The sequence below is a fragment of the Oenanthe melanoleuca genome, chromosome 12, assembly GCF_029582105.1.
Source record: "Oenanthe melanoleuca isolate GR-GAL-2019-014 chromosome 12, OMel1.0, whole genome shotgun sequence".
NCBI lineage: Eukaryota > Metazoa > Chordata > Aves > Passeriformes > Muscicapidae > Oenanthe > Oenanthe melanoleuca.
The window spans coordinates 3,845,456-3,870,000 of NC_079346.1; the positions used below are offsets into that span (position 1 = coordinate 3,845,456).

The window sequence follows — 24,545 nt, forward strand, 5'->3', positions numbered from 1 at the left end:
AGTGGTCGTGGATCTATTTGACTTGCTTTTGCCATTTGTTCTATTATTTTATTTAACCGTTTTGCTGGATGAATGATGAGCATACCTTTCAGCTGCCCAGTTTGACAGGCTAGTCAGAAATTCTCTCTACAATTATTCAAAAGGAACTAAATTCAGGGCAGGAGGAAAGAGGCTATTTCTAATTTTATTTTGTTAATCAGGTGATGTAATAAATTTTTGGCAGGGGGTTGTGTGTGGACATGTATGACGTCACAGATAGCTCTTTAAATTAATGTCACCCAGCCTAAAATCCTTACTGTCTCCAGCATTTTCTCCCACACAACTGGGTATATTTTATTTTTCTTTCCATCTGTGGTATAGTTGTTGTTAGTACTAATGGGAGTTACACTTGCACGGGAAGTTACACCAAACACTTTGACTTTTAGAGGTATAAATATCATGTGTGTGTCTGTTTTAATGGCTGTAACACTTTCAGGCTTTTCCTTGGGACAAAGCACTGGTAGATCCAGAAGTGACCAGGAGGAGGGGAAAGTGGAGAGCAGGGAGAGGAGAGTGGATGATAGCCTGTGTCTAATTAAAAACCTGCAGAAATCCTGCAGATTCAAAAAAAAAAAAAAAAAAAAAAAAGAAGAAAATTAAAAAAGGCCAGTTATTCTTTCCCTATTTGCTTATTCTGGAAAATAAAAATAGGTGTCGGCTCATATGTTCTCATATCAATATGTTATCATCAACAGACAAGTCTATTCACTATTGTTTCAACTGAGTAAACAATGTGTAAGGGTCAGCCCTGCTCACAGGTAATTGTTAGTGTGCAGACAGTCCTGTCAAGCGTGTTAGCTAAAAATACATCCCACACTGTCACTTCGCAAGGTGTTTGAAAATAATAGCCCCCACACAGCAAAACAGGACACGGGCTTGTGTACTGACCTTTTTCTTTGTTTAATTTGCTCAGAGGTTTAATTCCAGGGGACAAGTAATAATTGAATATGTCTAATAACTAAATGCTCATTTGGGACAAAATCCATCAAAATATAATTGGCATTTGGGGCTGATGAAAGGAAAATGACGTGGCTTTAGAGAAACGGATGTGTCCTAAGAATATCTGATCACTTAATGTATAAATTGAAGCCTCTTCCCTAATATATATTAATTGCAGATACTTAAGGATTTCAGCATTTTTTTGTAGTGAACCGTTACTGGAGACCAACTGTTTTTGTTAATGCTACTCTGGGAAAGGCGGGGAAGGTTATTGGTCTGTCGTGCAATAATTTACTCCTCTTTGATATGCAAACGATCCACGGTGAATATAAAAAAATCCTATCAGACTCATTTCACAGTTCTTAACCACTTAGATTCTCTGGAGTCTATCGCCTCATTAGACCAGTGCTCTCCAAAGCTAGCATAATTAAAATCTTTAACAGTTTAGCAAAGTAAAGATGTTTGGCTGATCACGTTGAGATGATTATCTATCCATTGTATTCTAAATGACAAAAATAAATTAAATTTAGACCTTGGCATTTTTTATTATGTGTTTCAAATGAATATAATGCATACTGCCTTTTTTTTTATTTCAATACCTTAGGTTGGGTGAGGTACATGCCTGTGTGAGCTGCTGCTGTACACTGAGAAAATGGCAGGTTTCCTTAGGATAGCTCCAGAGCTGCAACATGGTGAAACAGTGAACACTCACCCAAACGATGAGCTGGAAGCACACTGATGAGAAACTTCTTCAAAAACACACAGACACTGGCTTATTATTATTATTATTTTTTCCCTGAATATTTGAGTGACGTGTCTTTACTGCTAATTTTTTCCCATGGCCTTCTCTGGAAGAGCACTGAAATAGTCTGCAGTGAGAGAAACTTGACTTGTTGGATCATGTCACAAACATCAGCTTTATCCAAAAGCATGATCTCAGTGTGAGCACATGGTTCACCTTCTGTTTGGCCCATTGGAGTTTCCAGCTTTCACTTGCATTAGTTGCTGAATGCTGTCTCCCTAATTCTGGTGACCACTTTGGCACATTTTAAAAAACACATTTTTTTTATTTTTATTTTTTCTTGAAGCTTATTTTCTGTTTTCATTTTACTTTTGAATGGCTCATTAGCATTGATCTAAGAAATGACAGTAATAATAGTGTTACTTGTATAGAAAGTTATACAGTTTTTCGGTAGACACATCCATCAATTAAGTGAGCAGTTCGAGAAACCAAAATTAATGAGAAAGATAGGTGTGTTAATGAAATAATCATAGTATAATCAATTTGACTGTTAAAATTTGAAAAGCATTTCAGGAAGACAATATGAATTCATAATTTACGTCTAAAAGTGATTAATAAAAACTGTATTTAATAACAAAGCTATTTGTCATCATTTAAAACTTAAGCACAAAATTAGTCATGTTGTGGTTCATGTTGTCATAATAATAAAGCTGAGTATTTTTTTTCCTAAGACCTTCCTTGTTTTTAATAACAGGTTAGAAAGCAGTCACTTTACTAAAAAAAAAAGCAAGAAAAATTGTGGAAAAAGAAAGAAATTTAATTTCTTAGCTGAACATAGAGTAGCCAGTAGCCACCTTTGCTGTCAGCCTTGCCGTAGGGGTGATTTTTGCCCAAATAGAGACTCTGAAAATGGGTCTTTGGTCTAAAAATTGCAAAAAATTAAAATATTTAGCATGGTGTATAGTGTGGGTGTGGTTTTATGTGGATCCCTCTGCCCCACAGCCTGGATTTTGCATTCCACGAGTACTGCAGGTGTCACACCAGAGTGTAGCAGAGTCATGCAGTGCAGTATTAGCATTTAGTTATTAAAAAAAAAAAAAATATACATGCGCAAAAACACACACAGGCAAAACTAACACTAGGCTTTGTTTACTGACTCTTTGATTTAATTACTGTTTGAAGACGGCCGAATTAGCTGTTAATTGATTTAATTATCCAATTTGTTTGTTTCAGGCATGATTCCAACAGAACTGCAGCAGCTCTGGAAGGAAGTGACAAGCTCGCACACAGCGGAGGAGGCAGCCAGCAACAACCACAGCAGCCTGGACCTGTCCACCACCTGCGTCTCCTCCTCTGCGCCCTCCAAGACCTCCTTAATCATCAACCCACACGCCTCAACTAATGGACAGCTCTCAGTCCACACTCCTAAACGGGAGAGGTAGGTGCCTGCGGGCTTGGCAGCCCGAGCATCGCGTCCCGAGCGATGGCCAAGTGCCTTGGCCTCGGCTTTGTCCTCCACGTCTTGCTCTGTCTGGTGTTGGCGTGGCTGAATAGAGTCTCCACTGGGCAGAATGTGCTCCCTTTGTTCAGATCTTTATGGCTTGTTAATTGGATCAATGTGGGCACAGTTAGCTAATTAGAAGTGCTTTGGATAAGCGTTTTGGGAAGTGTGAAGAAGCTGAGGGGTTTTTTTTGAGTTTTGTGTCATAGGTGGTGGTACTCTTGTGTTTTGGGTTTACAGGCTGGAGGTGAGCAAGAAAATCAGTACAGTCCTCATTTTTCTACCAAATTTGGGTGCCCTTTCTCATCTAACATATTTGCTTTTTTCTACTCTGTATTACCTGCTTTCACAAGACACGGTAGGCTTGAGTTTACCAGGTTTCTCTAAAACAAAGTGGCTTCTTTTTTTTTTATTTTCTTTAAGTGCTGATAAAATTAGCTAACTGGTGTTGTTTGGCTTTTAAAAGTGTGAGTTAATTTATACTTGCTCGGCTTGCATTGTTAAAAGAAATGGCTTAAATCAGGGGTTGTCTGTTGACGTGCTTCTCGGCGCGGGTTCTGCTTTATTCCAGAGGATGCTTTATTGCAGGTTTGTTTCTTTACACCCCCAGATTTCACTGAGGCGTGTCTAACAACGTAACTTTTGCTTCTGGGGAGATAGACAGGCCCAGGCGCCGGGGCTGTGGGTGCCAGCACTGGCTGCAGCCTCGGCGTCGCTGCTGAGGAGGAGGAGGAGGAGGAGGAAGGGTCTCGAGGAGGGGGCACAATGGGGAGGGCAGGGCTCCTTTGCATTCAGGGGAGTCCCTTTGCCCATCCAGAGATGTTACAGCAGACACTAGTGAAAGGTGGATTTTATGGAAACTGATGGCTTTGTCTTTCCGTCCTCCTTTCATTCATTAGAAAGAGGATAATAGAATTTTTAAGCCATAGAGTTTGTATTTCTGGTGGTCTGAAAGTAGATTGATAGGGAAGCTATATAAATACCTCTTATATCTTTCTGATATTAAGAAAATAGTGCTGCTGGGAATAGATAGATTTTAAAGGAGAGCACACCCACTGTTGGAAGAAGTGCTGTGTGTATAAGGCATCCTTTATATACCCATTGCAAGGACGTGTGTGGGAACATCAGTGAATATGTTTACAATGTATGTAAGTGCCAAGCACGTGGTTTTCATGGAGACTTACATGAGATACTAAAAAAAATTTGATGTTTATTAAACAATTAATTCCCTTTTTGCTGCATGTAGAACTGAACAAGATGGGTTTATGGCTTTTCAATAAATTTTTTATCTATGTTTTTCTTACCGAGTATATAAAGTAAAAACCCATGCAGCAATATGGATCTTCTTTCACTGGATAGAGGCACGTGCTGTGTGCTAATGGCAAGCTAAACCAGGAAACATTCAGTTCATTTTGAAATTCAGTGGAAATACAGTATTCTATTCTGAACTAAGAATTTTCTCTGTGTATAGTGATGAGCAGACCTGGAAATCCATGTCTGAATCCTGTAATTGTGGCCTGGAGGCAGTTGGGATCTACAGACAAGGTGATACACATGCTTTTATTAGTAAAATTCCAGATTAATTAGGAAGGCATAAACATGCCATGGTATTGTTTGAGATTGTCTTAGTTTAAAAGACTAAATCCTCAGTGCTGGAATCAATACCTGTGTTGTTAAGCTTGCCTTATACTTTCCTTACATATCTGTTGGATTCTCTGAAATATCAAAATACAAAATAGGTACATTTAGGAATACGAATACGAGAGCTACAGACTTTGCTTTGTCCTGCCTCTCTTTGGTACATAGAGGTTTTATGCCATCCATTTGCTGCAGTGATTGAATTACATGTTTATCCATAAGTAGAGCAGGAGACTACAGGCAGGAGAATGCCTCCTGATGCACTTAAGGGTTTTGTTGCAGTCTCATCAGGCACCGTGGTGCCTGCCTGGATTTCATGTGACACAGAAACTCCTCTTGGTGAGATATTTTGCACTGGTTTCCTTTCTGAAATGATATTTATCTACAGGCAGGGAGTTCAGGGTGGGGAGTGAGCAGAGAGGGAGAAGTTATTGTGCTCTGCCATCACATGTATGTTTGAAAGCTCACAGAAGGTGAAATTTTACTGGGCTTGCAAAAGAGAGTACAGGCACAAGCAGAGGTGTAGTAATTTTTTGATTGCAAAGGTTAAGACTAGAAAAAATCGTGAGTCTGGTGGGAGCATGAGTTTGCTCCCACCATTCATTAGAGTGAAATCTATGTGTGTTCTTGTACCCATCTGGTTCAGCATAACAAATCTAAGGAGTGTTTCAGAGGCAGTCCCTAGCTCAGGCTCAGGTCAGGTGGGGCTGTGGGAAGTGCTCACTAAGGAGGTATCAGCCCTTCCACCTCCCATCACATAAGTCACAGCCTGGGTTGCCAGGTCAAGTTTTTGACTTGTGGACTTCCCCTTATTCCTGCACCTTCTGTGCAACTGGCTGTTAGCTCTGGTCTGATACAACCAAGAGCTATTTATTTAACCAACAATAAAAAGCACATAGTAAAATGTGTAAGTGTCCTAACAGTTAAGCACAGCCATCATAACGACTGCCCAGCAGCCATAAATAATCATATACAGGTAACATTAACTTTTAGGGTATGCTGTAAAGCTGTTTTCAACCCCTTTCTCTTGGGTTTTTGAGAAGGAGTAGGCTGCAGGAGGCAAGTTGGTTATGTGGGAGTTACTATCATCACTGTCATCTCTGGCACATGTCACTAGGATAGTTCAGGCTGTGTTTTAGGGGGTTCCTGATCCCACAGGTCAGATTGGGAGGCTGCTCCAGACCTGCGAGACAGGAGGCACCTGTGTTAGAATCAGCAGGCGAGCAGCAGATCTGCTCTGTATCTTGGGTAAAAAAAAACACATTCTGGTTATAAACAAGGGGTTTAAAATAGCAGGAGCAGTAGTCATTGGCTGCCTGGCATGCCCACGCGTCGCCAGCCCAGACTGGGGTTCTGCACAGGCTGCAGGGACACGGCTCTGGTGACACTGGTGACACTGCCCACTGCGGGGCTGCTGTGCTTGGGGCCCCAATGGCAGCAGCATTTCTCCTTCATGACTAAAAGGCAAATGGCAGGTGGGTGATCAGAGTCACCCTGGACATCCAAAAAGCAAAAATACATCCAAAAAGCAGGAGGCACTCTCCCTCCTGGGCCAGGGAATACCTTGGTGCTGTGCTTGGTTTCTGCATGCCCTGTGTGTATGGCTTCCCTGGGAATGAAACAATTCCAGCTGTAAATAATGGGTTAATGCTTTCATTCATTTGGGTTTTAAATGTATATTACATCTATGCTTTTGTCCCACATTTTGCCCAGTTTCTCTAAGTAGCAGCAGCAGCAGCTCTGGGGTTTGGTGCACAGCAATCTGTTAAGGAGATAAATAATCTGCTTTGGCATGACACTCCTACTCTCCTCTTTAATTTGTCTTACACAAGGAAAATTATAATTAAATCATTCAGGGTAAACCCTTGAGTGTAGAGAAGGAAAAAACACACTTTGGTAAAGATTGCCAATAGAGACCAACTTCCCTGTTGTGCCGTGCAGAGACATTTATCAATATTCAGCACTATTAAAGAGAGAACATTTCGTGTGATTTGTGAGGCGGATGCCAAAGCTCAAATCAAGGCTTGTTAAGATCCTTTCCCCATGCAATCATGGGCATTCAGCATCATTAGAATTCAGCACTGACTGTGTGTTTCATGCTTTGATTTTACTCAGACAATTTAATAATGTTTATTGTGCTGATTATATATATAAATTCACTCAATGCAATAAACATACCTCAGTCATCAGTACCCTAAGGGAAATATTTAGTTATAGATACTTGTATTCATTCAGGATAAAGGAAAGTGAGACCATCAACCAGCATGCAAACCTCTCATCATCTTATCAGCATTTGGATTTCTTCAGTAACAAGCAGTTTTTCTCTACACAAGTAAATAAATAAATAACAGGAGCCAGTTAAGTACATCTGCTGTGCTTAGAAATGTCAGGGACAGTACCCACTTTCCATGTTGTTCCACTGCATCTTATTTGGGAGAAACTTGATTATTTTCTTTAAAAAAGCACCAAGACAAACCAGGGGGACACCTGGTCGCTTCAGGTGGCTACTGACTGTAAAACCTGATGAACAGTGGGCATCCTGAAACCTGCATGCTTGGGAATATTCCCCATGTGGGTAGGTTTGGAAAAGCAGAGCTGTGCAGAATTCATCAGTGCTTTGCAGTGGGCAGAGATTGCTTCAGTTTGGGCTTGAACTGGGAGGTCTGGGGTGCAGTGGAGCTGTTGAACACCTCGTGCTGGTCCCATCCCCTGGCACCATCCTGCACTGACTGCAGCAGGGCCAGGATGGTGGAGGCTGTACGTAAACAAGTGAGTTAATGAAGGTCCAGACCTTTTAACTTAAGAAGTGCATCTGTTGTTTACCAGAGGTAAGGTGAAGAGTTGCAGTTAAAGGCTTCGTGTCCAAGAGTCCTTTCTCCATCTGCCAGCAGTCCCATCTCTTCCCCTCATTGGCTTTATACCCTTTCCAGCTATACTTGAGTCTTGTCCTTCCACATAAGCAAGCAGCCATCTCTTGGGAAAAAAATAGATGGGATAAACAAGGGGATTTTAAAATTGCTTTTTCTTGCCAGTGTGGCAGGAGGACAGAGTCTGGAGAAGGCTCTGAAGGGAAGTGAGGAATGGCATGACAGACCATTGATCTGCTGCTTAGGCCTAATGCCTCGTGTTCTACTGTTGTTATCTTCCATGCCAGCTGATCCTCCATCAAAATCCCAGGGCCCTTAGATGAGGGCATTAGGATTCAGCACAATTAAGAACTACAGACTTGGGTCCATTATTAATGCTCGGGATGAAGCAGTTCAGCCTGCAGTCCATATGCTCCCAGGGCCCGATCCTCTCTTGGCCAGCCTCTCCACTTAGTCCCTGGCATTCATTCTGCACTGGTGCCAGCATCAGATCTGCTCAGCCGTGTCAGCTCCCCTCAGTTCCTCCCTGCAGCTGATTTTAGTTCATTATCCTTCACCATCAGCAGAGTTGTGTTGGATTAGGTTACCTCAGATCCATTCTTCCTTAAGAAATAGGTGTTCCTGGGCCTTTCCTCCAAGGGGTGTGTGACTGCTCCACGTGTTCACACCCCATCATAACCATTGTGCTCTTACCTGTGGTCTGAGCAGCTCAGGTGCCCCATCCTTGCTGGGGAGGTTCGAGCTGGATACATAGCTGGGTATGTGATAAACCATCCTGCTTTCCACATGGCTTCTGTCCTTCTCATTGCACCTGGAGTGGCTGTGGGGCTGCTTGGGCTGTTGGTGACAATGACACAGTGACAGCAGGGCACCAGCCTGGCCACCTCCATGTACTCTGTGCAGGTACAGCCCAAAGTGTCCCAGTGTCTGTTCCCTTGGCACTCACTCCCCTGCCAAAGAAATGCCACCAGTTACTGAGCGGGCTCCCCTCTGAGTCACTCCTCTGTAATCAGCTTTGAAAAAACACCGGCTGTGACTCAGACCTGGGGCTGTTAATCTTCAGTTCTGAGCCTTATCAGGCACTTTTTTATTGTTCGTGCTTTTCAGATGCGGGTGTGGAGCCTCCTGTGCGTCGCCCGCACCCACCGTCTGCCACGGTGCTAAATCAGTTGTACAATTCCACTTGCTCCTCAGTCTGCCCAGCAGCTCCTGCATCAGGGAATTCCTTCACTTAACTAAAAGCAGCTTACTTGTTTTTCCCCTAGGAAAGATGCAGAATTAACCAGTCTGTGAATGTTTGATGTGGCCCCTGGCTGGAGGAGGGTGCTGGGTTTGATGCCTGGGGAGCTGCCCCGGCGTCAGGAGCTTCACTGCTCTGGTCCTGTGTAATAACCATCAGTTGTACAACTCCAAACACTAAGCTAATGTATCAAAAAGCACTTAAAATAGATTGGGTGAGCCTTGGCAGACGCTTAACAGAACTTTTCCAAATTTTAGCATATGTATTGTTTTATTCCTCCATCTGGCCAACAGATCATTGTTTGATATCTGAGTGCTTTGCATATCTCCTCCCTTTTCTTGCAACTGAGATACTTACACGTGCATTTAATACAGCTTAATGCTATTTTTACATACCAGAAAAATAGCTGATGGCTTTCTGTTAATTGCATGCACTTTGCAGTTAAACTTTTACTAAAACATTCCTGTCTAAATACTTAAAGTCCAATGAAAATTTGTCCTCTTCTTTTATTAGAGGTGTTTATGTAGTACTCTTAAAAAGGGACCTGGTTTTCGTTTACTGCACTGTGGATTTCTGTTTCTTTTTATTTCCTCCTGTGTGCAAGTTGTCCTTGCTCAGAATTTGCTCAGGTCTGATTGTCCTGAAGAGCTGAGCAGGGAGCTGATAAAGAGCTGTGTTATTTTTTTAGCATATATAATATGGGAACAGAAACACCCTTGAACGTGCTGTAGAAGTAGAGGTCTTAAGTGACTTTAGTGTGACTATTTTCTGTGCTGTTCAATAAAAATGGAGCAGTTAGTATGACAGCTGTTATATCATGTTATATCGTACTGCTAAGATATTGAGCAGCATTTAAAGTAAAACTCCACCATTAAGCTGTATAAACTTTATCCGTTTCACTGTGGTTTAATGGGAAAAAAAAAGTTTCTCAATAAAATGACATCATTTTTCCCAGGTTGTAATGTTCACTTTACAACTGTTTTTCTTTAATTCAATTTGTTTTACTTTACTTTTTCTTGGCATCTTTTTTTTTTTTTTTTCTTGCAGTTTGGAGAGGGGGAAGTCTCTTTTCGTAGAGCAGATAGGTACTGCTCATACCTCTCCTCCCTGCTTTTCCCTTCTCGCTCCCTTGACATCTTGTGCTAATCTGGAGCTCTATTTTTGTCAGGCAGACACAGTTGTATTTTCAAAGTGGTGAGATGCACATTTAAATTTGGTAATTGGGATTTGTGGCTCTACCTGCTGCACAGTGAGGAGTGGGGGAAGGAACCCAAGGAAAATTCATATCGCATTGCTTTCTGCTAGAGCAACATTTGTGAAATGCCACAGGGTGTTTTTTCTGTGTAGTTGGTGGTGGTAAGGTAGGAGGCCTGTAATTTCTTCTGTGTGATCAGGAAAACATATGTATATTATAAAGTAGATTCTTGTCCTTAAAAGGATGGTATAAGCCCAGGCAGGGAAACTGCTAATATGTGTTGCAGCTTGTCATTTTGGGCTGCATGAATAAAGAGGAGAGCTATTCCTTTGGGAAACAATCTCGGGAACTGAGCAACAGATCCGCTAGCCAGCAAATTCTTTTTAACTGTAATTTTCCTTTTTGTGTATACTCAAAAATAACATCGCGATGGGCCCTTAAATACCATTTCATACACAGAGCACAATTTCCACAGCACAGGTGGTGCTAATATAGGACAGTCCCCTAGGCACTTGTCGCCAGGAGTTGTACAGCTTGTTCAGTGTCTGCATCCATATGGCAATCTGTCCCATTCATAGAAAGACATTGTAGCTGTGCCTGTGGGTGCTGTGGTCAATGTAGTGTAAAAAGTAGATTTTAACTCTGGGCAACCTATGTTCTGCTGTTTGTTTTATTGTAGAATCCAATTTATAACATGGGGGAAGAAAAATCAGCTCAGAGCAAATTCCAGAACAATCTGGCTGGCTGGGGTTTGTGTTTATTCTTGGAGCGCATGGTTAATCAGCAGGTGCTCAGCCCCGCGCTCCGCGCGCTCTAATGAACAGTTTACAGGAAGTCTTGCTCGGAAGAAACATTTTCCTTTTTGTTTATACTGTGAATTAACTCAGAAGTTGCAAAGCTGTAAACGATGTTAGCTGGCCATGTATGTCATGCAAGTCTGTTCTGTACTTCTTGTCTTTTCTTTTTGGCTTTCTTTCCCTCTGTTGCCTGATTTTCCCTGGATGTTGGGATGCTCGGGAAGGATGCTGAGCTTCTCTGTGCTCTGAGAGGGGCAAATCATGGCAAAGAGGCCCTCCCAAAAAACAAGGTGAAAGTCTGGTGTTGCCCAGCAGATCTAAATGCATTAATCTGATTTGTGGCTGCTCTGGTACCTATCAGTCCAATGCCAAGTGTTGTTCTGTTTTAGTGGGACTATTTGTTATGCCTTTTAGTAAACACAAACAAATAGACCGCCTAGCACCTGCAACAGCATATGATATTTACACTACCTGTATGATTCAGCATGCTTCCCTGGGGAAGCAGGCTTGTGTCCTCTCCATTTTAGTGCTTTTTTAAACAGCATTCTTCCAAGGGAAAAGCATGCGGCAGAGAGAAAGCAATTCTCTAGCTGTACTTCTCCCATCGAGTCATTATTTATCTTAATTATATTTTTATAAACATTTCCCCAAGGGCACTTTGCTGCTGCTGCAGGGGTGTGGGGTGGGTGAAAGCCCCCTCAGCGAGCTGCCAGGCTGTGTGTGATGTGACAGTCACCTTCTGCGCAGGTTTTGTTGTGCCTGTGGGACAGGGGTGAAAAATACTGACGTGAATAATCCCTGTTAATCATATTTGTTGACGTATCGCCGGTTTATATAAGAGTGGAAGACTTGCCTCAACTGTAAATGTAACAGAATAGAATTTTGTTGAACAAGAATAGATCTTGTTTCTCAGTGTTTTCTTTTACTATAAATTTAAATGTTACAACAGAATATAAATTACAGTAAAATAAGGTTGGCAAACAGTATCTTTTTACAAAGTATGTATGTTCGTTGGTAATTTTACACCTCGGTCTCGGTGAAGTCCAAGGTCTAATCCTGTGTTTTTATACTTGTGTGTGTTCTTAAAAGGGTTGCTGAATTGGGGCCAAAGCTTTGCCATTGCCACCTCCCTCTGCCATGCGAATTGGGTGTGCAAGAGGGATGGGATTGCTGTGCTGAAAGTCAGTGTTAAAAAAAAAAAAAAAAAACCAAAAAAAAACCCCACAGAACATCCCCCTAGCCCCAAAAACCCAAGAAAGTGGTTGGATCACATATTTTTCCTAATTAAACTAAGATACTGAATCAATCCGTTTTAATCTGAATAAATTAGGAGACTGTTCAGAGAGGAATAAAATGTGATTTAGCAGGGATAAGTAGAAAGTAGCCCAGCTAGGAAATCAAAATTCCAAACTGCGGGTTTGACATGACACGTCAGCTGCTCAGCATCGGTTGTGTGGGAAATGGCTGAGGCATAATCGGGGTTGAGAAATTAAGGTGGGACACTCTGTGCCATGTCTTAGTCAAAAAAGGTAAATGCAGTCATGGGAGGCATAAACATGCATGTTGCATCCGAGTCCTTTTTTTTTTTCCTGTTCTGCTTTATGCAGAACCAGTTAAACCACATTGAGTGCGATGTACAATTGGCCACTCTCTTGCAGAAAGGATAAAGAGAGGCTGGAGCAAATATAGAGGAGAGCAGCTAGGATGATAAAGGAGTTGGAGGGAATAGGCTATGAAGACAGATTAAAGGGAATTAAAGATCTACACCCTGGAAAAATAGAGGCTCTAGGAGGATATGATTATGGTATGTAAGTACATGAAGTGATGCTACAAAGAAGAAGAAGGAAAAAATTGTTCTCATTAGTTAGCAGTGCTGGAATTTAAAATCCAGCGTTTCAAATCGTGTGTGTCTGGGTATATTTGATGTACTTTTCACTACAGTACCTAGGCACAAGGTTGAAATAAAAAAAAAAATAAGAGTTTTAAATAACAGAGAAACTCGTTAATTCAAATGCAGGAGTGGAATTTTCACCAAAGATAAGTGATGGATTTTTTTCAATGGGCATTTCTTTTAAATGCTCAAGAAATACATTTAATTCCTCCAAGGAGGGGATGTAGGGCAGTGACTGTCCAAGCCCTGTGGCAGTTTTCCTGCGGGGCTGGAAGAGGGGCTGCCACTGGAAGGAGGATGTGTTGGAGTGCTGGAGGGTCATAACGTTGATTAATAATCCAAACCATCAGTGGATAGATCAAAACCAGAAGATGGTGCTTATAATTATCCAGTCTGGTTCTGCTCTTTGCAGTGAGGGTGGGGGTAGAAGGGAAGGGGAATGTCAGCCAGATTTTGTCTCAGTCTTGCTGCAGATTCTCCACTGTTCTCCTTGCAGAACAGGAATTTAGGGAATAGTGCCACAGGAGGCATAAATGGGGGGCAGTGATTTGAGGTGCACAGGTGGCCTTGTGTTACAGCAGCACTGCTGTTTTCCTTCTTGTGCTACAGGAGTACACAAGTTAGTGCACACCGATTAGGAGAGAGGATTTCAGCCTGTGGGCTTCAGTTTTAACTTGATTTGGCTTAAATTGGTGTAGTCATTTAAAATGTAATATACCATCTTGTTACTTCCAATAGGGCTTGATGTAAAACATGAGCTGCTTGTAGTCCTAGGTCTGGGTGTGAACTGAAGTAGTGAGGAAGGGGAGAAGTGCTCCTCTAAAAGGCATCCAAAAATTTGCAAGCCAGTTGTAGAAAGAGCTGTCATTGACCACTCATATCAAATGCCACCTCTCCTGCAAGCCCATGACCTTCTGTTAAGCTTTATCCAGTGATGGAGAGGCATCACTCTGCCTAGACAGCCTGCTGTTCAGATCACATATCTGCTTCCTGGGTGGTTCCTGAGACTTGGACAGGAGCATAATATCTAGAAGTTTTGAGGGTTTTTGTAGTTATTGGTTGAGTTTTTCTTTAATTCACAGTTTAGAGAGGAAGGAGGTTCTTCCCACCTTACTAAAGATTTGAAGGGATTTGCACCAGTGGAACTTCATTGAAAAACACATCTTTGTTGGGTTGGTTCTGTCATGAAGACAGGAGCTTGCACTTCAGTACAGTTAGTACAAGGATTTAATCATTACTGCTTCCGTTTCTTTTTAAAATCAGATACAGTGAGAGTTTCTGACTCAGAAAATTGTGACTTTTTCAGCAGCCTTATTCTTTTGGTGCCTTCTGATGAGCTTTAGAGCTCACCAGGCAGTCACAACTCTGGGAGAGCCATGTTGGTTCCCAGTTGTGTGTCTCATTCTCCTGTACAGGACCAAAATTGTGGCATTTTGCCTCTGGCTGTGCCATTTGTATCGGAGAGAGGGAAAATGTGGTGTGAGACAGAGCTCCTGCCTGGGCTGTACATGGATATCAGTTTCATGGCAGCTGGCAAAGATGAGGTCACTTCCCATGGACCCTGAGGAATAAAGTAAAATTAAAAAGGCAATTCTGTGCTTTCTGAGGGTGCTGTGCTCCAGCTCCTTGCAGGAGGAAAGCAGGAGACGTGGTATTGATTTTTCAGTGTGCAGGTGGCTCAGGCATGTTCTGAGCTCTGTTAGAACGTGAGCAGATGCTTCATAACTGTAATAGAAAATCAAGGATCCTTCTCTACATCACTGACTTCCCCCAGTGTTTTGGCAAAGATCGTTGGCCCAAGCAGATGTGGAAGAGAGAGAGTGGAATTATGAAGTATGTCAGCATCATGAATATTTAAAATATGGTCCACTGTGTGGCAGAAGCACAGACACTCAGGCTTCTGCCTAGCTGGATTTTATATCTACCCATGACTTTTTAGCCAGTGTGTGCAAGCACAGTACCCACTTCCATGTGGTTGATAAATGTGGGTTGAATTAAACCATTTAAAGAGCAGGGGAGCTTTCATGCTGGGGCTTTGGTCACTGCTTTCTCCAATACCCAGCATGTTCCCATCTCACATCAGAGTGTCATTTTTACTCTCCATCAGCACTTGGCTGTCTCTCTGGTATCTCTGTCTTTTGTGCTTGTGTGTCCCAGAGTCTTGGTTCTTCCAGGATGCTGTAGCCAGGTGTATTCCAAAAGGTGAGTGGCTGACAGGAGTGGGCTGTACAGGTAGCGGCTTTGACAACCATCCCTGTAGTAATGGAAGGTGAAATTGCTCCCAGACCTTCTGGAGTTCCTTGGGGTTTTGAGGCAATGTAGGGGGAAGAATGAAGAGGTAAAATTTCCTCTACTGTATCCAGCAAGGCCAGAGGAGCTGTGGAAGTGCCTGTCCCTTCTCTCCTCCCATCTGTACTGGAAACAGGGCTGGAGGCAACAGAAAGTAAGTGGACACTTACACAGTTCTCAGCCTCACACATGGATTTTGTTACTTTCTTGTATGTCATGAATAAGTGACTTAAGCAAGACATTTCACTTGCCAGAGTGTTCTTTGCTGTAGTTCAGTGCAATAATGCATCACTATTGCATTATTTGGAAGTAATTCTGTTCTATTAACTATTTTTGTGCAAGTGCCTCACAAAGAGAAAAAAAAAAACCCACATTGTCTTGAATTTAAATCATTTATTCCTTCACTACTTTGAAAATTATGTCTTGTTATAAAATCATTTCCACTAACTGGTGTTGCATCACCAGTACCCAACGATGAATATGCATTCCTGGGAAGGAGAGGGTGACAGAAACAAACACCTACTCTAATGTGTCATTAGAAATCAAACAGACCTAAAACTTGCTTCTGCTTGCCAATGCTCAGATCTTCTAAAAGTCTGTCTCCGTCAGCGAGACCAAGGATGCATCCAGATTACAGAAGCTGTGCTTGCAGGAAGGCGAAATATCAGTGAACAATTTCAGATTATAGGTTGAGCGTTGTGCTCACAGAGCTGTTTATTTATGTACAGGATTAAAGTCTTCTTTTTCCACCTGTATTTACTCAAACAAAGTGAGTACTTAGATCAGTTCAACAGAGTTCTCCATTCATTTCCACTGGCTGTATCCTTTGTGCGTTACATCCGCCTGTGTATAAACCCGCTCTTTGTTTTGTTTTGAGGTGCTTCTTCAGGCTCTATCAGGGAACAAGTGGCAATCTATAATATCTTCAGAAGTGGGATGGATGAAATAGCAGTAATCTGATACTGACACATAAAGGTCACGAAAAGGCACTGCTGAAAACGCCCCGAGCAGGATGGGAGTCGCTGCCTTCGGAATGGCACAGTGCCTGCAGAGGGGGCTGGCGTTTGTCTTTCAGGACTGAGGGGTTTTTTCTCTTTGCAATGTCTTATTTTTGGTAGGTTAAGTAGTTCCTCTGCTTGGTTGAATGGCAGTGGAAGCTCTGCATAGGTGTTCAGCGTGTTACGCACAGCATCATGTTAGCAAAGTGACCTTTTTAGTTCCCATGTACAGCCAGCCTTCATGGTAACTGCCAGCACGAGCCTTTGACATCCCGAGCATCATTTAGAGTTGGATATTGTCTTGGTCACTCCGTCATTTTCTTTGGACACAATACCAGGGTGTCACGTCCTACACAGTTTGTCTTGTCTTGTGCAAGTTCTCTGGAAAGAAAGGAGATTTGCGCTCGGATTTAAAAAATAAATACAAATCTCAGTAGGGCTCTTTCCGTTGACTTGGCCATGGCCTTTGGGCTCTCACAGAGAAACTTTAAAAATCCCTGCTGGGGGTTTAAGCCATGTGACTCCTGTTGATATTATAATGAGATTTACAGTGCTTAAACCCCACAGGGGACTGACTCCTTAGTTGGCCATCACAAGTCCCAGTGTGTGGGTAACATGCACTGGGCAGATTCATACACTGCTTTTTTTTTTTGGTTTTGTTTTTTGTTCTTCCAAACATACTGAAATCATAACTCTCATATGTCATCTTTATGGACTTTAATGGAGTGTTAACATGAAAGCCTCCTTTCTCACCCTTTGCTGTATCCAGGTACAGAAACAGATGATAAACCCCATTATTTTCTGAATTTTCTGCTGTATAGAGAGGATGTGTGACCATATGCCTGTTTGGCTTGGGTGGATGATGTTCTTCAGCCATTCTTCCTCTTCTTCAGCTGAGGAAATGTGTGATGTAGCATTTTTTTAATTTCCTTGAAAAGAATGCATCTGTTCCTTAGTTCTTTTGAAAACTTTACAGAGATTCCTCTCACTTGAACGTTTTTTAGAAGACTGATTCAGTTAAACCAGTCTAGTATTCATATATAGAGAAGACCTGTGTAGAGCTCTTCACCTACTGTTTTTTCAGGAAATTACCTTGCACAAATATATATTTATGCTTGAAGGACTATTTGTAAATAGCCAAAAATAAGATATTAATGAAATAATGAATTTGGATCATGTAAAACTTAGAATACCTTTTCTAGTCAGTACTTTTTAAATTATTATTTTTTTAATGTAAAATAATTTTAAAAAGCACCTTCAGTAATCTTCAGATTCTCATTAGGCTTAAAGTCAAAAGTTTCAGAATCTGGGCAGGAATTTCTTTTCCAACTAGTTTGCATTTGGGATGACATCTCAGGAGTGTATTTACAGTGATCTGGCTACCCCATGCATCTGAAATAATACAGAAGCACAATTTTGTTGGAGTGCACAGATAGATAATGTTAAAGAAGAAGAAAAAACAGCATTTGCACGTGCGTATAAAAGTAAAATGGCAAAAAGTAGGCATTTATCCATAACATTACCTGTAATCCAGGATGAAGTAAGTCATAAAAGCCACACCTAGATGCTGGTATGTGTTCATATCCTTTGTGTATGTTTGAAGTCCGTAATACAGCACAGACACACTGTAGCAAAAAGATTTGCCATGAAAAATACATACATGTGTGAGCATAAAATAGAGATTTCAATATTATTTTGACATTTTGCTTTTAAAGTCATCTAAGGTTATGGAGATTGTTGCAAAAAATAATTCCTTTCCTTACAAAGTTTCCGTGCAGAAGTCGAATAAAGAAGATATTTTAGAATATGGTTCATCAGTGAGTGCAACAGATACATTTCCCTGAGCACCACATGGCCTGGATCAAAGCGTCTCATGACTTGGATCAGTGCAGCCAAATCATTACGTATTGATTGGAATCCCGCTGAAGGATTAACCCCTTAGTGCTCATACGAATTTTTTGCTTTAACCCTGGGTTCAGTAGTTAGGAGGCTCTCTGACGTTCCTGCCCAATCCCAGGCAAGGTTAATAGCCCCCACTAACCCCTCGTGCTGAGGAATCCTTTGATTGCATGCCCCCTCTTCTTTATGGTGAATTTTGCATTTGAAAATACATCTCAAATCTTCTTTATTGGGATGGAAGGGGGCTGTATTTGTGCAATGAAATGGCCTGTAAGAGCAAGAAAAAAAAAAATCAACTGGAAAAGAAACTAACCCAGTAAATAAATAACATGGTGGGAAAGCCAAGGCTGCAAATTTGATGCTTTTCCTTTCTCTAGCCATGAGGAAGGCCTCAGGTCCAGCTGTGTTATGGTGTAATGGGACACTGCTGTATGGAGATGACTTCTTCATGAAGTTGAATTGTAAATATGCAATGTTCATAAATTTTTTAGCAAAATATCAAGCAAGATATTAAGCAGGTCTGTCAAATGATTTCTCCCCCGTCCATGTTAATTTAAATTCTTTACAAACCTCTTAATTAATGAATGAAATGTAGGAGGATAGCTAAGTAAGAATGACACATTTCAAATTGCAAATGGTATTTAATTCTGTTTTGAAAAACCCTGGGCAAGAGTCAGGCGGGTACCGTGAGCTATTGGGGTTGCTTCAGGATCTGGTGTTTGCTGCTCTTTAGGAGTCTTTGTGAGGATGAATTGTTACAGTACCTTCAGTTCACAGCACTTTTTCTCTCTCCTCTTTCCCCCCTCCAGTTTATCCCACGAGGAGCACTCACACAGCCACCCGCTGTACGGACACGGCGTATGCAAATGGCCGGGCTGTGAAGCAGTATGTGAAGACTTCCAGTCGTTCCTAAAGTAAGGATGGTTTTTTTGGCACTTGCATTGTACAGAAAGCATGCTCTGAAATTTTGTGTGCTGTCACTCACCCTGGGCCTGATGCAAAGCCCATTGAAGTCAACAGAGAGCTCCCTTTCACTTCAGTGGCTTTTGGATCAGGCTCAAGAACGTTTTAACAGGGGATAGTAAATTAGCCCCATGGGGAAATTATGATCTTGCTCAGTGTATTGCTATGAAACAGTGTTTGCAGTTCCGCAGCTTTTTTTTTTTAATTTTATTTAAATAATTTTTAAGTTGCAGTATCGATCATGTAAATAATAAAACCTTGTTTTAACCTTGATTTCACTTTAATTTAGAAATCTAGTCTTAAATTAACTCCATAATTGAACAGAGAATTGCAGAACATCACGTGAAATTTAATTTATGTCAAATAAGTAACTAATGAACAAAGTCTACACTACTAAAAATAAACTATAATTATATTAATTGGGCCCCTGCAGTTTGCTGCAGACCTTTTCCTTGCTGCCAAAGAACACAGTTTTAGGCGTTGCATAAACAGTGCATTATGGGCTAGTGTGTGGTAGTGCGTGCATCCCAATGCAGGGAAGGACCTCAGAGCCCTAATAGCTTACACATGGCTGCTCCACAGCTAAACCATCAACCTCACCCCTGTTCCCATCACAAAAGAGTTCTTTGTCTGGGTAGGACACCAGGTACACACGTGCTGGCGGTGCATCCAGGTTACTGAAGGTTTGTCCTTGATCTTTGCTCAAGTTCTGTGGCTGGTCAGTTGTAAGATCACTAAAGACCAGCCACCCAAGCAATGTTTGTGATTTAACTGCACAAAGGGACAAATTTTTATCCCATGTAGAGAAGTAGTCTTGTGAAGTTAGTCCACATAAATACATGAGGTTCTTTGGGATGAAAGAGTAGACTTTGTCCCAAAAGGTTCAGCTGTACCTGCTGTTCCTGGGGCTGTTCCCTGGATATTTATGTAAGGAAGGAAAGGGCAAAAACAAGCAGAGGATGTTTGTTGGGTGATGATAGATGATACAGATAAGGTTTTGCTCTCAGAACGGGATGGAACAGTTGTGGTTCCACTGGCAAAACCCTCCTGCATTTGTAGGAGCAGCACTGGTCCTACTATAAACATATGTTACAAGGGAGGAATGGTACAGTAATGAGAAGGTTCTCATTACAAGAGGATTACAAAATAAGAAGGTGCTAGTCATAAATTTCCATGAAGGGTGGCCTCATTCCTTGTAATTCATCCTGTTGTTCACTTAAGTGAAATAAATGCTAATCTTGCCATACTTGCCAGCTCATTCATATTCATATGCCATACTATAGCATTTAGACCTTTAAAACAATTCTCATCTTCACTGCAGTAAGTGCAAGGGAAAGGTGCTGTGGTAGCCCTAGATTCCAGAATAACCTGTATGGTCACATATGATCAAATTGTGCCACTTTTGCTTCCCATGCTAGTCCCGTGTTCAGGTGAGAGCAGCTACTTTCAGGAAGATTCCACAGGAATCTTGAGTGGTCTGCTTGAGGTGGCCGTGCATAGAAAACACAGCCCTTAATCACAAGTATGGATAGAAGCAGAGCTGGTTTTTATATGGTATTTTGGAGACTTTTCAGTACATAGACCCAGTTTACCTGAAGGAGATAAGTGCAGCAATCAGTAGTTAGGAATAACCTGAAAACTGCCACCAGCCCAGGCTGGACTGCAAGCTGCTCCATCAGTTCTAGTGTTTTCACCATCAGTCTAATTTTTGCCTTCACTGAAACCTTTCATCCTTTCAAATATTTCCTGTGAGTTTCCTAAACTCATCAGCTCTGTCAATTTTCTAATTATCCAAATGCTGCAGTGTCCAAAGTCTTACTATTCAGAGTGATATTTAACCTAGAACAAATGAAATGGATGTCCCTGAGCAGTGTATTGACACTGCTTCATAAATAGCATAGCCTTTCACGTCTCCTGTGGAGCATCTGTCCTTAAATTATGTTGCCACTTATCAGAATTCTTTACTGAATGAGAAGATAACAGGTAGATGGTTGAAGTTTCTTAATAATATTGTATAATGTGTGACACTCTTTTGACGGTCCCCTCAAGAGAAAAGCTCTTGTTTACCAAGTGAAATACAGCCTGTGTATCAAGTATTGCTTAATTTCACTTACCTTGTGAAAAGGCAAAGAGAAGTTGTATGTGGAATGAAAGCCCTGTATGACAATGAAATGATTCTTCAGTTAAGGGAGAAAAAAGGACTCGCAGGTCTAAAACATGGTTCATTTCTTTTCCTCCTGAGGAAGAAATATCATAACTGTTGGTAAATCAAAACCAGAGATTTGACACTCTTCTGTGATCGTTCTGTAGTGTTTGTTCCCAAGGTGAGGTACACCACAGGGCCCTTGATTTCAAAGATAAATACTGTACAAATAACGATCCTAGTTGTCTTTCACTCACAGCCAACAGGAGGATGCTTATCAGAACCAGCAGATACACGGGCTATTGTACGCATTTATTTCCCTATTTCTTTTTGAAATAAGTTGCAGTTTTAGCATCGTGGTGTTGTGTTTCTTTTTTGAGCCCATCAGCCACTGGTTATCATGTGATGCGGTATCAGTTGGAGCTAACTGACAGCAGCAGGGGCTGCTGCTCTGCCTAATGAAACAGCAGCACCCTGTGTGCTCCAGAACACTCCCTGAGCCTAAAAACAAAAACAAGTCCAGTCTCGGGGCGGTGACCCTGTGGCCTCTGCCAAGCTGCAGGGAGCAAGGTGAGGGCTGGAGGGTGCACACGTGTCTGGCCTGTTAACCAGGGCTCCTCTCGCAGGCGGCAGCCAAAGGAGCAGCTCGTAGCACAGAGCGACTTTCCTGCAGAATTGACTGTATCCTTGGTTTCATTTGCATGTGTTTAAAGACCCTTGAAGATAGAAATATATACCCCTTATACAGCAAGTTGTTCAGGAAATCCCGGCTGGAGGGAGGATGGTTTATTCAGTAGAGTAGCCAGGGTATCCAGGGAAAAAAATTAAGACTGAATAGGGTTTTATTATTCATCCCCCCGTTATTTTTTTCTTATAATTTGATTGTGGGTTAGACGTGCTTAATCCTGGCTGTACCATTTTTAAATCAAATATATTCTTTAAAAGAAAGGACGCAGACCTTTGGAGAGATCTGGCAGTCCTGTCTTGCAGTGATGCTGGTAATCTGCTTCATGTGCATTTAACTTTGATGAAACGAAGGGGAGTTTATGTGAAAGAAACTACTAAGTGCACTCTGTAATGTTTTCACAAGTGTTTTTATCATGGTAACATCTTGTTTACTTTAGTTGCCTGCCTAAAACTACTTGGAACATGTTAAGAAAACATTTCGAGAAAGCTTCTACAAAGAGGCTTTTGTTTAGCAGCAACTGTGAGACTGCTCGGCTCACAAAGGTGTTAACTTTCAACCCCTTAAGCACTTCCACATGAAATTCCAGCAACTATGTTTGTGGTTTTGGAAAAACAAAGTGCATATTAAAGAAATCAGGTATATGCTAATACATGTTGAAGTAGGCCGGAAATCATAAATTGTTTCAAAGGCATTAATTGCGCTCGTTTGCATGGCAGAGCGTTCTGCACTGAAACTATCGGCACGGCGCGGGTTTAATGGAGCAGGCAGCGAGGGCAGGGGAAAGGCTGGGCTGTGCGTGGGGGTTTTAGGGTTCTGTAGGGCCGGGGGGACCCCCCCGGGCAGCGGGAAGAAGCTGCGGGATGCGGCCCCGTCCCGTGCGGGGGGACGCGGCCGGAGCCGCCGGTGCGGGCGCGGCCCGCGGGGGGACGGGGCCGGTCCGGGGCCGGTCCTGTGCCGGCTGCCGGCGCTGCCAGCGCCCCCCGATCCTCCCCCGTGCCGGGCAGGGGGCTCGGGACCCCCGCGGCGGCGAGGCCGGGGTGGCCCAAATCCCACAGTGCCCTCTAGTGCTCCCGGGAATGCGGCTGGGAGCGGGAGCGGCGCCGGGAGCATCCCCGGGAGCATCCCCGGGAGCAGCAGCATCCCCGACACTGCCCCGCTCCCTCCCCTCCCGAGCCGGCCCTTAAACCCTATTTCATCATTTCTAAAAACTGATTTATTTAATTATTTTAATTTTTTATTCTTTACTTTATTATTTGAATTGTTATTCTTCCTATCATTTTAATTTTTATTATATATTATGTATTTTATCATGTATGTATTGTTTAATTATCATTAACAATTTCCATTAGGTCATTACTTATTCTAATATTTTTATTTACTTTAATATTGTAACTTTATTTCTGTTTTATTTCTATATATCCTTTACACATATACATACATATATATATTAAATACTCCTGCTGATGGGATATATGTAGCAAGGCCCATTGCCTTGCATTATCCCCTTTTTTCCTCTCTTAAAGGTGCACTTAGTTTATGTTTCCCATTATAATTTCCGGTGTGTAATCAGAAAGCATTCCTTAAGAGACAGGGATCATCTTTGTTTCATACTTTTATTGACACTGTCTACCATATTACTGCAATGTCTAAATGGTAAAATTTATTATTAGCAATAGTGTCACAAAAGTCTGAGACAGCGATTTTCCTTTCAATAAAAGTAGTTAAAAACCTTTTAGAAAATCCATAATTTTGATTGCTGGTACTTCATAAATGTATAACTGGTACTTTTTAGCTGTCTCTTTAGGGAAAAATGAGTTTTATCACCTGCAGTACCTGGGTTAATGAAATTGTGTGTTGGAATTTAGCCAGAATGAAAGATGAGATCATTTGGTGGCACTAATATTGGCAACAGGTCTCATAAAAAGGTTCGACTCTTTTTAGAGAATTATCATTAGGGCTTTTTCTTTTTTTGAGCATGGGGGAGAGATTCGAGTTATTTGTCATTTTTGAAGTTTCTGTGGTTCGAAGACTTTTGTCTGCTGTAATATCCCAAGCCCAGTGACCTAAAAGCCTTCACCAAGGCCAAGAGAAACAGAACAGTGTCCATCAGTGCCTAGTAAAGGAATTTACTTGCTTCAGATTTCAGCTCCAGTTCCTGTTTCAGCCCTTTAAAAATCACGACTCTCAGCTCAAATTTGAAATAACGCTGCTTCTTTCTCATGGTCCTCTGTGTTTGATTGTTTGTGGATATTAGCTGTCCAGGAAATCCCATACTTAGAGATATAAATCCAAAATGATCTTGTTTTTCCGCAGCCAGCCCAGGATGTATTAGACAGTTATGATGATTTGTTAATTTTTGTGACCTGTATTTATTTTATGTGTGCTGTGTGCTTTTAAAGGAGGGAATCAGCTGTCGAAATAGGCTACTTTTGTCAAAAGGGAGGCTCTTGACTCCTGCCTTTTAAGCCTTTGCTTTCTTTACTTTTGGAGGATTCTGTGTGTGCACCTCCATACGGTGGTAAACAAGGGCTGCATTGTGCCCTGACATATAAGCTTAAACCCAACCCTGTTATTGAAGAATCTTTTGAGATGTGTGAGCTGGGATTCTTGAAGGGCTGTCAGCCTTGGGTGTCGGTTTGAAATGTGCCTTGAATGTATAACTCTGCTTTCATTTTAATAGTGCAATATTTTTTTTTTTCTAATGTAATATTAATCG

At 41.8% G+C, this 24,545-nt stretch overlaps 1 protein-coding gene across 22 annotated transcripts in view; it reads left to right on the forward strand.

The window, feature by feature from the left end:
- Window positions 1-24,545, forward strand: part of FOXP1 (forkhead box P1) — a 378,724-nt gene that overhangs the window by 313,140 nt on the left and 41,039 nt on the right. For all 22 annotated transcript variants that reach the window (XM_056501914.1, XM_056501924.1, XM_056501927.1 and 19 more), the window contains 2 exons: window positions 2,954-3,158; window positions 18,845-18,949. In XM_056501914.1, coding sequence (XP_056357889.1) covers window positions 2,954-3,158; window positions 18,845-18,949 — 310 coding nt within the window. The remainder of the gene's footprint in view (window positions 1-2,953; window positions 3,159-18,844; window positions 18,950-24,545) is intronic.